The 15262-nt window shown below is 30.2% G+C and overlaps 1 protein-coding gene across 1 annotated transcript in view; it reads left to right on the plus strand.

Moving 5' to 3' along the window:
* LOC100207023 (peptidyl-prolyl cis-trans isomerase G) overlaps window positions 1-11643 on the plus strand; it is a 32129-nt gene extending 20486 nt beyond the window's left edge. Inside the window, exon 12 of the mRNA XM_065809071.1 lies at window positions 9235-11643. Coding sequence (XP_065665143.1) covers window positions 9235-11094 — 1860 coding nt within the window. The 3' untranslated portion in view covers window positions 11095-11643. The remainder of the gene's footprint in view (window positions 1-9234) is intronic.
* Window positions 11644-15262: the final 3619 nt, after the last annotated feature.

Here is a 15262-nt window from a genome sequence, read left to right on the forward strand (position 1 = left end):
TTTTTTAAAACTATGTTTGCAGACCATTCTCTCTAAAGTGAAAGTAACTTAATTATTTTAATATGCCCCCTCCCCCCAAAAATAAATGTAAAATGCATGATACATCAATATTAATTTGTGTGTAAAAAAAATTAAAAAATTCAATTGGCAAAAATGGGTGCATTGGTTTTGAGTAAATCACGTTTTGTTACTAGATGGAAAGTCTTTTGTTTTACGTCTGTAATTAATGATACTGATTTTATTATAAATGCATCATGATTTTATTATAAATGCATCAAGCAAATTTCAGTCTAGAAACTTCAAACGCGATCTAGGGAGCGGTTAAAAACCATTGGGGGGGGTCTGAAAAAAACCACCAACTACCACAGCGGGGGAGGGGGTGTAAACTCTTCTACTATATGGTAGGAAAAAGTGTAATTTTGCGCGCTTACTCAAAACTTGATTTTGGTTGGTGTGATCCTTTCATTCGCAACGCCTCAATTCATATATCTCATTTACTGATCTGCCTTCAAACATGCTTTGCCCATAATTCATTAAAATTTGATACTTAAAAACTTCATCCCAAATTTGCTCTGCTCGAAATAAATTGCAACTTAAATGTTGTTAAGATTTCTAAGATTCTGATGATAACAAAAGATCCCGTTAAGTGGATGTGAGATTGGCTGAGTGAGATTAAATATATTTTGCATAGTTTTTTTTTGTGATTTTAAGTTGATATTTAGCTGCTATGAACTCAAACTGAGTAACACAAAATGTTCTGCATAAAAGTCCATTAGCACCTTAAAAATTGAAAGCAAAATATGACCATTGAACAAGGTATCAGAAGGAATTTCAAGTTTGCTTCTGGTTGGCTATTCAGATAACTTCCATATTTATTATATATAATTGGTAGTATCATCATAAATTTTATTTTGCTTTTTTTTGCACATAGCTTGCTATGTAAACTATAGCCATTAATGTAGATTTATTAACTGAACTTTCAAGATCGTGTATTTATCCAGCAGTTCTTTTTCATCGGTTGAAATATCTCTACAACATATATCCCAAGTATGACCATCAATACCATCTACAGGAATGTCAAGTTGTAACAACAATTGAGTATGTTGAATATGAATTTTTTTCAATTACAGGTTTATTTATAAAGTAAGTACCTCCAGATCCCTGTTAAAGCTTAGAAAAGGCTTTTTCAAGAGGATTTGTTGAAAACCCACCTAATTAGCCATACTTTGCTCCATTACTTAACAAAGTTTCTACTAGATCATTATGTCATAACGTGTATGGCACAATTGCATTGCTGGTATCTAGCGTAAGCTGTTTTATTTGCTTACCTCAAGGTTTCATAAAATTTTACAGTTCAGCAATGTCTCGTAGCAGTTGTAACTGTTGATCTATAACTAAGTGGATTTCTCATAATAATTCATTTCTAAACCAAAATATTTTTGGTTTGTTGGTTGTTTGTTGGTTTTGGATTGTTCAGGAATTTATAAATTTATTTTTTTGTTGTAGATGAGTGACTAAAGAAATACACAGCATTTTAAAGGCATTTTAACTATTAAAATATCTTATGGTTAGTTCAATGATATTATATTATAACGTTAACTTTTATGTTTTAAAGTTTTATTAAAAAGATTTATTAAAAAATGTGCTAACACAAACTTTGTTTCTTTGCAATGTGTTAAAGAAAATCAGAACAACAACCATAGACTTATTTCAAGTCAAGCACAGTTAGAATGTACTATAATTTATCTAATTTGTTCCATTCCATCCGGAGTGCCATTTCCAGTTCCATGACATTACTGTATTGTTTTCCATTTGCATACACATAACGAGACAAGTAACCCTAAATGTTTTCAATTCGGATTACAGTGCTGGATAATCAAACAACTGGGTGTCATGTTCTGTTACAAATTCCGTCAGTCTTTGCCGTATGTATCCATGTGATATCTTGTATAAAGACAAACGTATGTCCCTAGTTGGCATGCCCATGTAGCATTAATAATAAGAGAGTAATAATATAGTCTCAGCTGTTTGTTTCCTTTCGAAGAACTTTAACTCAGATAATCCACCCTTGGAAAATGCACCCCAAAACATGACACCATCGCCACCATTTTGTCTGGACAAGAAAGTTACGGGCTCTTCTTCATGCCAATAATGTTGATATCCATCTGGACCATCAAGGTTAAATTTTTTCTCATCAGACCAAATAATTGAGCCCCAATCAGGTGGATAAGATTAAATTTTGTTTGCATCTGCCATACGTTTCTCCATGCGATGTGTCTGCTTCGCCTGTATTGACAGTTAAGTAATAAAATAAACTTTAAATAATAAATTTTAGTATGCGCTTCCTATATCTCAGAAGTTTGGCTTCATGTAACCTAAGTATTGTATGCAAAGACATGTCAATATCCAGCTGGACATTTACTAATGGGGCACTACAGCCGGTGTTTGAAGCCACTTCTAGAATGTGACGTTTGTCACGCTTGGTTAATTTTGAAGCATTTTGGTTAGGTTTTGTTTTCAAATAATGTATCAGGATCCTTCGAAATATTCTTGATAACCTTACGACTTTACTCTATATTTTTCGATATCTCAGACTTTGATACATTGGCAGCCATGGACGCCTTGGTCATAGCAACTTCTTCAGCATTTTACTTTGCCTATTATAGTCCTTATTAACATAAGATTAGTTCACATATGATGGCCCTTTTGTGTGTTGCAGTCAAATATTAAATGACTAACATCTGACTAGATATCTGTTTGTCACCAGAAAATATCATATGGTCTACCATGTTTTGATGCAGGGGAAAATTTGGCGTCAAAAAGATGTTTTTTATTACTTCTCTGATTATGACTATTTTCAGATATTTTAATGTTTAAAACAGTATAAAATGAATTAAATATATTACATTTATAGTGTGTGCTATTTGTTCGGCGCAGACTGTATTTGGATAAAAAACATGAAAAAAAAATGACTTTGTAATAGCTTACAATAGAAATCCTAATAAGATGTCTTTCGACCTTTGAATCCACACTCTCCATCTCTGGATTTGTTGTTTTGAATGTCTGTTACATATTGGTCAGAGAAGAAGACCAGAATACAATGATTGCAGATTTTTTTCATGCAAACACCCCTGAAAAGACAAGTATAGTTGCAATAAGGAAAAGATTAAAGATACATTCAAACTTGTTGTTGATCTACCAAAAAATAGTGGCTCTGGTATGTCTAATGATGAAAACATATTGAGAAGGACATATAGAAGCCATGAAACTTGCTCTGCTCATCAATGCTTTTTGTATCAGAAATTCATGCTTAGTCAAAATTAGATCTTGACAAACAATATCATAGACTTGCTCATGTTTGTTGCATGATTCATGGTGTTGTTGCAATTTTTGAATGTCCACTACATGGTTCATCTTCAATCGTACGACTATGAAAAAACTCTAAAACCCATTGATGCACAGTTGTAAATGTAGAGCAAATGTGTGTCAAAAAAAATTCTTTGTTTTGGAAGGTTTATCAGCAACAGAAATTGATATAAAAAAATTGTGAAAGTATATATGTGAGTCATTCTCCTGAAAAGTAACATTTTAAATAGTTAATTTTATTAAATTTAAATATTAAATTTTCCAAACCAAATTTTTTGCTATTAAAGCTTTGAGTATACTTAATCATTTGAAAGTATCCACACAACTCATTAAATGTCAGTTTACAAAAAAAAATTAAAATCTTTTAGTGTAATTCAGGCGTAACAAATTTACCACTGATGAGACATTAAAAATAGTATTGCTTTATGCCATAACAGCTATAAGTGTCTGTCAGGTAATTTACAAAAATAATCTTTAATCGATAGTTGTTAATAGTTGACAAAAATAGTACACGGTACAAGTTTTACAAAATTTTAAGTATTATTAGTAAGTAATTTAGAAAATGTTTTTGAATGGTAAGTATTGTGGAAAACTATATTGCCCCCTATTGTTGAGGTTCAGCTGGCACAGTCTAAACACTACATTGCTCTTATCGATGACAGAGGTGTCATCTTTCTTTGGAAATGTAAAAAATTCCTACCCAGATCTTCTCAAAAACTGTATGACAAACTCAATTTAATTTGTATCTAAGGCTTGAATTTACCAACAGTATTTCACACCTTTTTTTGATGTTTGAAACTTAAAAATCATAAAATCGTTGATTTTAATAGACAAGCTGTCCTCCTCACTATCGGTTTAAATGCTGTGGTAACTTAGTCTTGTCAACTTCTTTTACCCACCCTTTGGATTCTTGAGCCAACCTTTTGGATTTCATTTCTTCGGCTTGTGTTTTTTTCATTTTCAAAAATGCTTGACCTGCTAAACTATGTTAAGGAATTTCTTAAAACAGAGGCAAAAAAAAGTTATTTATAAAACAGAAACAAATAAAATAACTGTTTTACAATAAAGATTTCATGCATAACTTATTTTAACATTTAATAAAAATACTAGGATCGCTGAAAAACTGAATATTAATCAAACATTCTTACTGAGTCAATAACTAGAGAACATTTAAGAAACTCAAAAGTTTGCGGTATTCAATATGAGCAAACTTAAATTTCTAAATGCTATACATTAAAAGGATCTGAGGATAAAGATCCATCAAAAATTCCACATGGAATAATACTTTTCCAATACTATAGTGATTGCATTTTGCATTATTGTCACATATAGTGCATGTCAGTCTTCTCATATACAATGTATCTTTTTTAGTGGAACTCCTGAACACCTCGTGAACTTGTAAAGTCCCCTTGAAAGTTGTTAGGTTTTCTGGTACACATTTCTCATAGAGATTAAAATCTGTGTTGTTAAAAGTATAGATGGTTATACATGGACACTTTTCTTTTATTTCTTCGACCAAACAATTATTATCAGGAATATCTTTCCCTTGTCCTATTAATCTGTCTGCAGTTCTTTTGATACAATTCCATACAATTTTGATACTATTCCATTAGAGGCACCTTTTCCATGCCCATTTTTTGTGAAATGCCACCTCATGGTTTTAGCTCCAAACTCCTTTTGAAAAAAAGTACTTACCAAATAGAACATGGACTTGTTTCGGTACTGTTATGAAGTGCTATCACTAAGGAGATAAACTGTTTCAATGATATGCAGCTTTTCTTTCAAGTCATTAATAACTTTAAATGTGCACAGATCCCAAAAAGGCGCCCAGTGACGTCTGTTATCTGAAAATGTTCAGTGAGATTTTGCCATTATTTTCATTTCTGAAATACTACAATAGTATACCACAACTGTATGGATTGATACTTGGTTTCTTAATCCACCAAGGTGGACTGATTGAATTTCTTTTGAGAATTTGCAATTGTACTTTTCTGAAAAATCACAATGAATGAAAAAATCCCCAGGCCCTAAATTATTTTTTATTTCTGATCTAGCTTTGTACTAGTGTTTCATATTTCATACATGCCTCATAAGTTTTTCCAGTATGTTATTAATAAAATGCAATAACAGCTCTTTTTTAGTTAATGTTAAATTCTTATTTTACAGTTTTAAAACATGTCTTCATTTCACCCTTCACCACAATATCAACACTTTTTTTAGACCATTGTGGAAATGTTACTTTTTCATTCATATCATTCTAAAATTCTTTACAAACTATTTTCTTTGTTTAAAAGGCATACTCCCTATTTCCTTTCTAGGCATGATTCTATTAGCTCGCCGTCACATGTTATACTTTTAGCAAGTCAGTAGTATATTTATATACCAACATCTTTAAACTATACAACTTGTCAAGAATCAAAGCGAAATTTTCATGGTCAATACAAAGACAAGTATCTCGTTTAGGAAAGTCTTGTTGAACAACCCAAAAGAGTCTCAGTTTGCAAAAAGTGTGCTATAAGGCATTGACTTGAACTCATTCAATACATTCAACATTGTATCATTTAATAGTCTTTTCTGTTTTTTCACTTTGTTTCTTGTTATTATTTCTTTTTTACCAGCAGTAAGCCTACTAGAACTATCTTTTTCTAAAAGACCCCAACTTCCATTTAAAGTTTTTGTTGTTTCAGTACATTTGAGGGCTGATTCAAGTTGTATGGTAAGATATCTAGAAGTAAAATTGTTGAGGCTTCTTTGAAGTTTTGACTTCTTTATTATCTTACCTCTTAATACCCTGACAAAATCATTTGAAAAATTTGGTTGTATTTGTGTCTGTAACACTTCGCTAAAAAGCAAGCTTTTCTTTAGATTCTTCAAGCATTTCGTACCACTGGTCATTTTTTTAACCACCTTTTGAGGAGTATTATCTTTTGCATATTGCAGTCTGTAGAATTCCTGTTTGTGTTTATCACCTCTTTGCTTTAACAAATTTTTTTCTCTTCAACCCATCTCTATATTTTCTACAAACTTTTAGCCTGCTTCTTTTTCTAGAACTAGATTCCTGACTGGGACCAGGATGTACATTGATGCCTAGTTCATTGTCAATAGGAATATTTACAGTTGGACTTTCAGGTGTTGTAGACAAATTTTCAATAAGTTGCTGACTCTTCTTTTTCATTTCCGGACTTTTCTTGGTCCTTTACTTCCAACCTTTTCTTACTTATCTTTTATCCCTTTCTGCAAGTTCATGAGTTTTCTTTCGTGTTGCTTTTTTTCTTTCTCTATCTTTCTGTTTTTGTTCTTCATACTTGTCTGGGTTTTCAGCTTCTCTCTCGCCTTCCTCATACTTAGTTTTTTCAATTCTCTAGTTTTTTCCATCTTTCCCATTTTTGTTAACTGTAAGTAAAAAACTATCTGAATAGAAACATTTATTTTTTCTATAATAATTAATTGGCTATATGAGTAAAGTTTTAAAATGTTAAAAATGCTATAAATAAGCATTAAAAAGATTCACATACAAGTAAAATTGTCACTTGTTGTCATGTCCGTTCCGTGTGTGTCATGTCTGTTGCTTTCTGTACTCCACAAACGTGACAAATTAAAGGAGAAAACCTAAAAGGAGTGCTATGTTTTGAGGCTAGGACTCTGTTCCCCTTGGAGTAAGCATGCCTAGGTAATTGCTATTAAGTAAAAGTTTTGCTTATAAAAAGTAAAATTATTTACCCTGAGTATGTTTACCACGGATGTGATACACTAACAAGTTCAACTTTTAAAACTTCAACACTTATCAACACTAAAAAACTACACCAAAACTTCCTTCATTTTTACTCATTAATAAAATTGTCTTATAGTTCAGCTAGGACAGCAACACAGAGCACTACTGCGGCCTCCTACAGTTTTTTATTTGTGGAATAAAAAGCTCAATCCACAGACGTGACACTTGAGCTGGTGACATGAGCTTCAATCATATAAAAGTTACTTAAAAAATATGCTTCGAGGAAAATATTGTCAACTCTAATTTTAATGTATTTTTAATTATTTATTATGTACTAAAATAAAAATAAAGTACTAGCAACAAGGATTAAACTACTTGATTTGAACAATTTATTCAACTACTTGATGTCGAACATTTATTCGAACGAATTATTATTGGTTTTTATCGGTTTAACATGGTATAAGCTGTAAATTAATTATTTGTACCGGTTTAAAGTAAAAATAGTATAACTTGAAAGAAAAAATTATTGGGGACAGTACATTACTTACACATACGTATATATATTGCTGGATCATTAAGAAAGAGAACTCTTCCTGATGATCCAGCAATGGTGAAACAATGGTGAAAGTAGAAAAAAAGAGTTAAATAAGTGTTTTTTACTAATTTTTGTATATATATATATTTATATATAATTTCTCAGCACAAAATGTAAAAATACTTTTAAAAATAAGACAACTTTTTTTTTATTTAAAAACATTTTATTATTAAGACATGTTTCGACTATATTTAGTCATCATCAGTTAAAATATATTAGTTAAAAATGGTATAAAATATAGTTGTAAAAATAAACATAATAAAAGCTATAAAATTGATAACAAACTTTCTACATATACAAAAAAAGTTATTAAACTTATTTCAATTAAGTTTAAAATTAACAAAAGAACCGGTAAATTATTTTAAAAGGTAAAAGGTTTTAACATGATTTTCTTGTTTATTCATATCGTATTTTTCTCATTCTATATGAATACTTTATTTTATTTTTAATTTAATTTTGTTTTATTTTTAATTCAATTACCAAGATCCAAGGTCGAAAAGCAATCATCACTATAATTAGTAAAACATTTTTCTTTTGAATGAAGATGCTTATAAATAAGAGTTTTTTATCCCTTCTGTAGTGTTCAATCATTCGTGTCTTTAGGTGGCGAGAAGTTTCGCCAATATAACAGCATATACACCTGCGTAAACAAATTTGTAAACGACGAATGATTTAAAACCTACAGGAAGGTGATCTTCAGATTAAAAAAAATGCTGAATTATCTCATCTCGCAATTCATATATATATATAACTACCGACCATCTAAAGAAACTTTGAAAAAGCATAGCATTTAAAAAAAACTAAGTAAAAATCTGGATATCGTCATTTTAAAACCAGGTAAATGAAATGCTGTTATATTGGATAGGAATTTTAAAACCAGGTAAATGAAATGCTGTTGTTATATTGGATAGGAAAAATTATGAAAAAGGGATTAATATTATTATTAATGATCCAACTAAATTTAAAAAACTTAAAAAAAGACGTCACCATTAATAGGGAGGGGCAACTTCAAAACTTTTTATAAGGAAACTCAAAAGTCAAGGTTTCTTTGATTATTCGAATTATAATTAAAATTATCCTACAAGCTTTCGTTCTGCTCGCATATACGGCCTTCCCAAAATGCATAGTGTGTGTATGTTTTTTTGTATGTAAATATAGATTCCTGTAAAAAAAAACCTGCTTTAAAAAAATAAATGAACTTTGGTTTGAAGTAATAAAAACGTGATTGGTTTTATCTACTTTTTAAAAAGGTCACACCTAATGATCTTTGATTACTTGCTAAGTCCCATATATCCCATTGATTTTTATTTAAAACCATAGTTAAATATCTGAAATCTCTATAAAGTACTGTTTCTTTTAATAGCTAGGTTAATATACTTTCAGAGAAATTTCAGTGATACCCTGTGAAGTAATCAAGGGTAGTAAAGGGGGTGACCTTACTCAAAAAGTAGAAACTAATGGCATGTTAGTTACTTTTAAACCAAAGTTTTTTATACAGGGAAATAAGCATACAAAAGTTTCGTATTTTTTCTATTTTCATAATATATATTTTTTCTATTAGCGTTATCGAACACCAACGCCTTCTTCAGAAAATTCGGATGCTGACGATCCAAAAAAGAGTTCTCGCATAAACGATAAGCATATTAGAAAAGGTTCGTCCTCCCCACAAAAAGATAAAAGAGAAACACCTGCTAGAAATAAGTCTCGTAGCCCTGATCATAGAAAAAAGTCTCTTACTTCCAAAAGTTCAGAAATGAAAAGGTCAAGAAGCCCTGACTCGAAGACCAAGAATTCGGAAAGTAAATTAATTAGTCCTAGCAAAAAACATTCACCTAGTCCTGCGAGAAATAGATCACCTACTCGAAAAAGATCAAGTCCGTCAAAAAAATCATCTCGCAGCCCTCGTAGGCGTTCTACAAGTCCAAGAAGAAGGCGTTCACCGATTCGTGAACGTAGATCACCTAGAAGACGTTCGTCGTCTCGTAGTCGAAGACGTTTTTTATCACGTGAAAGAAGACCTTCGCGTTCTCCACGTCGACGTCCGCGTTCAAGATCGCGTAATAGATATCGTTATAGGCGTTCAAGAAGTAACTCGAGAAGATCTCGTTCCCGTGATCACAGGCGTGATAGTTCTCGTGATAGGCGAAGTAAATTTGAAAGGCACCGTTCAAAAAGTGGTAGTGGGTCTGATTCTTCAGTTGAACGTAAAAAAAAACAAGAAAAGGATATCGATAATAAAAAGCAGACTGTTAAAGAAAAAATAGATCTTTTACTTCAAAAAAAAGCTAACGAAGAAAAAAATGCCGACATAGCCAATAGTAGTGTAAACACTGAAAAGATAAATCCTGTTGAATTCGATCAAATAAAACAAATTACAGATGTTGTTAATCCTGTTGTAACAAAAGAAAACGATCGTGACGATTTAATTATGAATGAACCTATGGATTTAGCAGATAGTCCGATTCATATTGAATGGATTGATCAAATTCCTTTACCGTCTTCTCCTCCGCCATTGTCATCGTATCCTCTAGTTACCCATCCGCCTGGAAAAGACAGTAATTCCACTGGTGAATGTATTTCAGATAAAATTAATGAAGCCGTAACTTTATCAAAAAATAAATCTTCAGGTGACCTTAATGACAGTGCTGACATTATGGAGAACAATAATCATAAATACAGCAATGACTTAATTGCTACAACGATCAAAGACGATAAATTGGCGCGCCATTTTGAAGAAGTGAAGTCTAATGTTAAAAATCTAGATTATCAAGTTGACAATTTTCAAACCACCAGCACAGTAAAAATAAACGATACAATTTCTCATATAAGTTCTCATGCAGGTCATGAAAGTGATGACAACGATATATATGCAGACTTAATCCTTCCATCCGAAAAGCTTGACTCGTCTCCGGAAAAGCAAATCAAAACTCTTCCAGTCAAGTCCAAAAATAATTCTAAGAATTGTACGCCTGTTAAGAGTAAAAGTAAGAATTCGGCGAAAAAGCGTAAATCAAGTAGCGACAGTGGCACAGATGATGGCCACAAGAAAGAACATAAGCGTAAAGAGAAGAAAAAGAAATATCGACGGGGACATAAGAATAGTGACAGTGGTAGTGACTCAAGAGAAATTCAAAGCGACTTAAGCGAAAGTGAAGGTGGTAGTGTTGAAAGGAGTCGACAGCATAAAAAGAAAACGCGACGTAATTCAGATTTTTCAGTTGACGAATCTAAAATTAAAAAGAAGGATAGAAAAAAAAGAAAGATAAAGAAAAAAAGTTCAGATGATAGTGACACGGAAAACGAAATAAAAAGTTCTCGTAAAAAAAAAAGTTACAGGAAGAGAACTCTTTCTCCAGAAGAAAAAGACAAAAAGCAACCTAAGAAAAAAAAGTCAAAAAAGCCGGCTGCTGATTCGGACTAAGCATCTCTTGGTTTGTTTAGTAACATACGGGGCTGGATTTAACCGCATTGGCATTTAACGGAGTTAAAGATAACGAGTAACTTTAAAAAAACATTGATGCTCGCGTTTGATAAATGTTACTTTTATAGTATTTGATTTTTAAAAATTAAGTTGCTCTAAACGAATAGTACGATATGACATAATATTTTGGAAATGTTAAAAACCGGCTATTTTTGCATACGGTTGGTTATTTTTGTCAAACTTTTTCTGGTTGGTAATTCTAATTTTCATTTGAAAGTAGAAGAAAAAAGTAATTTAATGCTATACTAAAAATTTAAAATTGCCAACCATTAATAATTTGATAAATAAAAGATTTGCAATTTTTTAATTTTAGGGTGTTAATTGTTTACAATGACTTCGGTAAATACTGAACTGGTTTACAAACTATAACTTTCTTTAATATATTCAACCTCTTATAATATTTTTGTGCATAATGGAAGTGTGTTGTGATATAATTTTCTCTCAAAACTCTGTATCAAAAGCAAGTTAAAAAACATGGCAATATAGAAACGTGTTTTGAATTCAGTCAGGTTTTTACCAATTTTCGTCACATTTACGGCTCATCGAAACTAATTGTTAAAAATGTTATCGAAAATTAAAATAAATTTTCATCAAAACTTTTGAAAATTATCAAACAAGTAAATTCTTTTGAAAGAAAGAGATCCAGTTTCGATTAACTTAATTTTGAAAAGGTATTAATTTCCAACATAATTAAGCGCAATTCCTTATAATTTGCAATTAGAATTGCAAATCCAATGAATTTTTAGTAACAATATTTACATTATTATATTTACATTATTAACCTGCTTAACAATATTTACATTATTAACCTGCTTCAATTTTTAATTAACTTGCTATTTTCAATTTAAGCTATATATTTATTATGTTATTTTGGAGACTCTAGTTTTTGAGTTGTTGACAAAACTGTTACACAAGATGCAGTTAACATGAACAGTATTTTTTAAAAATTGATGTAGTTAATTTTTGTTTTACAACTCTTGATATTATTGGCATTTACGACATCAAACGACAAGTTATTCCAGTATTAACAATTCTGAAAGAAAGAATATTTACGAACATTAAGTTAAACACTTTAATTTGCGTAACTTAATAACCTCGAGTTTAAATGTAATTGTTAACTAAATAAAATTTGATACACCAAGACAAACTAAGTTGTTCAGAATTTTGTAATATGAAGTTGAGTCTTGCTTTAGTCGACAAATTTTGAGTAGTTCCAAATCGAGTATTGAAAGATTGTTAAAATATGAAAATTTACCCAAGTTAGCTAGTTTCTTAGCAAAACTCTTCTCTACTTTTTCTTGGAGTAACTTGAGTTGAATTTTATATGCAATCAATTACTAAACTAGCATCTGCTTAGGTCAGGGATGCGGAGTCCCTAAAAGGACTCCGGATTTGAAAGTTGCAAAAAGATTACTTTATCCTAGTATTTGGTATCCAGCTCTAAAAATATAAATAAGTGTTTGGACTACTAAATGGTAAAAAATTAAGATTATTAGGTTAGAGGAACAATCATTTTTTTGAGCCCGGAGTCCATAAGTATAATGGCGGCAAGGACTCCGGGCTTAAAAATAAGAAGTTTCAAGTCATTAAATCTAGGCCTGTATATCGAGCCAAGCTTGCCACGGCTTGGCTCGTTTACATATTAAGAGTGTTCAGGCTCGGCTTGAGCTCGTTTCGAACATAAGATTCTTTGTTCGAGCTCGGCTCGTTAAGGATTAGTATTGTTTGGGCTCGGCTCGTTTTACATGTTGCTCGAGCTCGACTGGTTCAAAACTCGAAATAATTATTGTAACCTGTTAGTTTAAAGCTCGTTTAGTAAAAAAAAATTGTTCGTTAAAGGCTCGTCTGTAAATAATGCAAGTCCAAATCAACAAACAACATAAACAATCCAAACATCAACAGTCTATTAAACATGCAAATAAACAACATAATGAAATAAGATCCCACAAATCTAATAGTTCAAAATAAAAGTTAAAACTAATAGTTCAAACATAACGTAAACTCTCACAAACATAATAATTCCTATCAAACACTGCACTCTAATAGTTCAAATTACATTTTCTCAAATATAAGTCTTGCTCTCAATGCATTGGATAAATAAATATATATATATAGATATATATATATATATATATATATATATATATATATATATATATATATATATATATATATATATATATATATATATATATATATATATATATATATATATATATATATATATATATATATATATATATATATATATATATATATATATATATATATATACAGATATATTCGAGCTTTAATCAAGCCTATGATGTTCAAGCCCGGCTCGTCTTCCATTCGAGCCGAACTTGAACGAGCTCTTGTCGAGCCGTTCACGAACACGAGCCAGGATTTACAGCCCTAATTAAATCTCATGAATTTTTATCCTACAGCAGATCATAAGTCAACAATCATGTTTAGAGCTTCTGGTCACTACAGACTTGGAAAAGTAGAGATATAAAGCCGGAGTCCTTTTTGGGACTCCGGCTTTATATCTCTACTTTTTAAATCGTTTGAGAACTTGCATTAACGCCGTTAATGCAAGTTCTCAAACTTTTTTGTCTTGTTTGTTCTCGGTGATAACAAACATACTTTTTTTCCGGTCTGCAACATTTGTTTAGATAATGTTTAAAACTTAACATATCTTTTGCGCTGTGGTAAAGAAACGCAATATTTCGTTGAATATATATACATTTTTTGTTAAACTTTACTTAATTATTAGAAGTAATATATTTTTTTATATCATGAATAAAAATTCATTTTTGATAACAATAATAAATCTTAATATAATATAATAATATTAATATAATATTAATAATGTTATTAAATATTGCTATATATCATATATACATATGTATATACTATATATCATCACATACACATAATAATACTATATACATATATATATATATATATATATATATATATATATATATATATATATATATATATATATATATATATATATATATATATATATATATATATATATATATATATATATATATACACACACAAATATTATATTTGTAGTTATAACTACATATATTATATATTGTATGTAGTTATAACTATTTAATATGTGGTGTTACAACTATTTAATATGTAGTATATATATATATGTAGTTATAATTATATATGCATATAATCGTTATGTAGTTCATAACTATTGAATGTACAGTTAAGTACACAATCACATAACTTTTGCAGTATGCATACTATATTTTGCATAATAAAGTTGTTATATATATATATATATATATATATATATATATATATATATATATATATATATATATATATATATATATATATATATATATATATATATATATATATATATATATATATATATATATATTAATAAATAAATAAATATAAATATATATATATATATATATATATATATATATATATATATATATATATATATATATATATATATATATATATATATATATATATATATATATATGTATATATACACGAAAATTAATAAATTAATCAAAAGTATTAAAAAAAGTTGATTTCTTTCTGGACAAAACAAGTGCAACTCGACAAAATGTTGACCAAGCTGTATTTCGCTATCAAAATTTTTTGGCGAATTCTTTGTTATCAATCACAGCTTTGCATCTTCGAGGCATAGATTCGATCAGGTGATCAATGAAACTTTGTGGAATCGCTGCCCAGGCCTTTTGGATTTGTTCAAACAATTGATCCTTATAACGAACACTTTCACGATAATTCTGCGGTTGACAATCTCCCACAGGGTCTCCATAGGGTTGAGATCCGGAGATTGAAGCGGCCAATCCATCACCGATGGGTGGTTGTTTTGAAACCACTGCTTGACTACTTTTGCAGTGTGTTTCGGATCGTTGTCTTGCTGAAAAACCCATTTTATTAGCATATTCCATTCAGCATGAGGTAACATAACATCTTTCAGAACATTTTTAAACATGAAACGGTCCATTATTACATCTTTTTGATGTATTGGACCTAGACCGTTAGCAGAAAAACACTCACAGACCATTACATTGCCTCCACCATGCTTCACGGTCTTATGGTAGTAACGTAA

Source organism: Hydra vulgaris, chromosome 11 (genome assembly GCF_038396675.1).
Source record: "Hydra vulgaris chromosome 11, alternate assembly HydraT2T_AEP".
NCBI lineage: Eukaryota > Metazoa > Cnidaria > Hydrozoa > Anthoathecata > Hydridae > Hydra > Hydra vulgaris.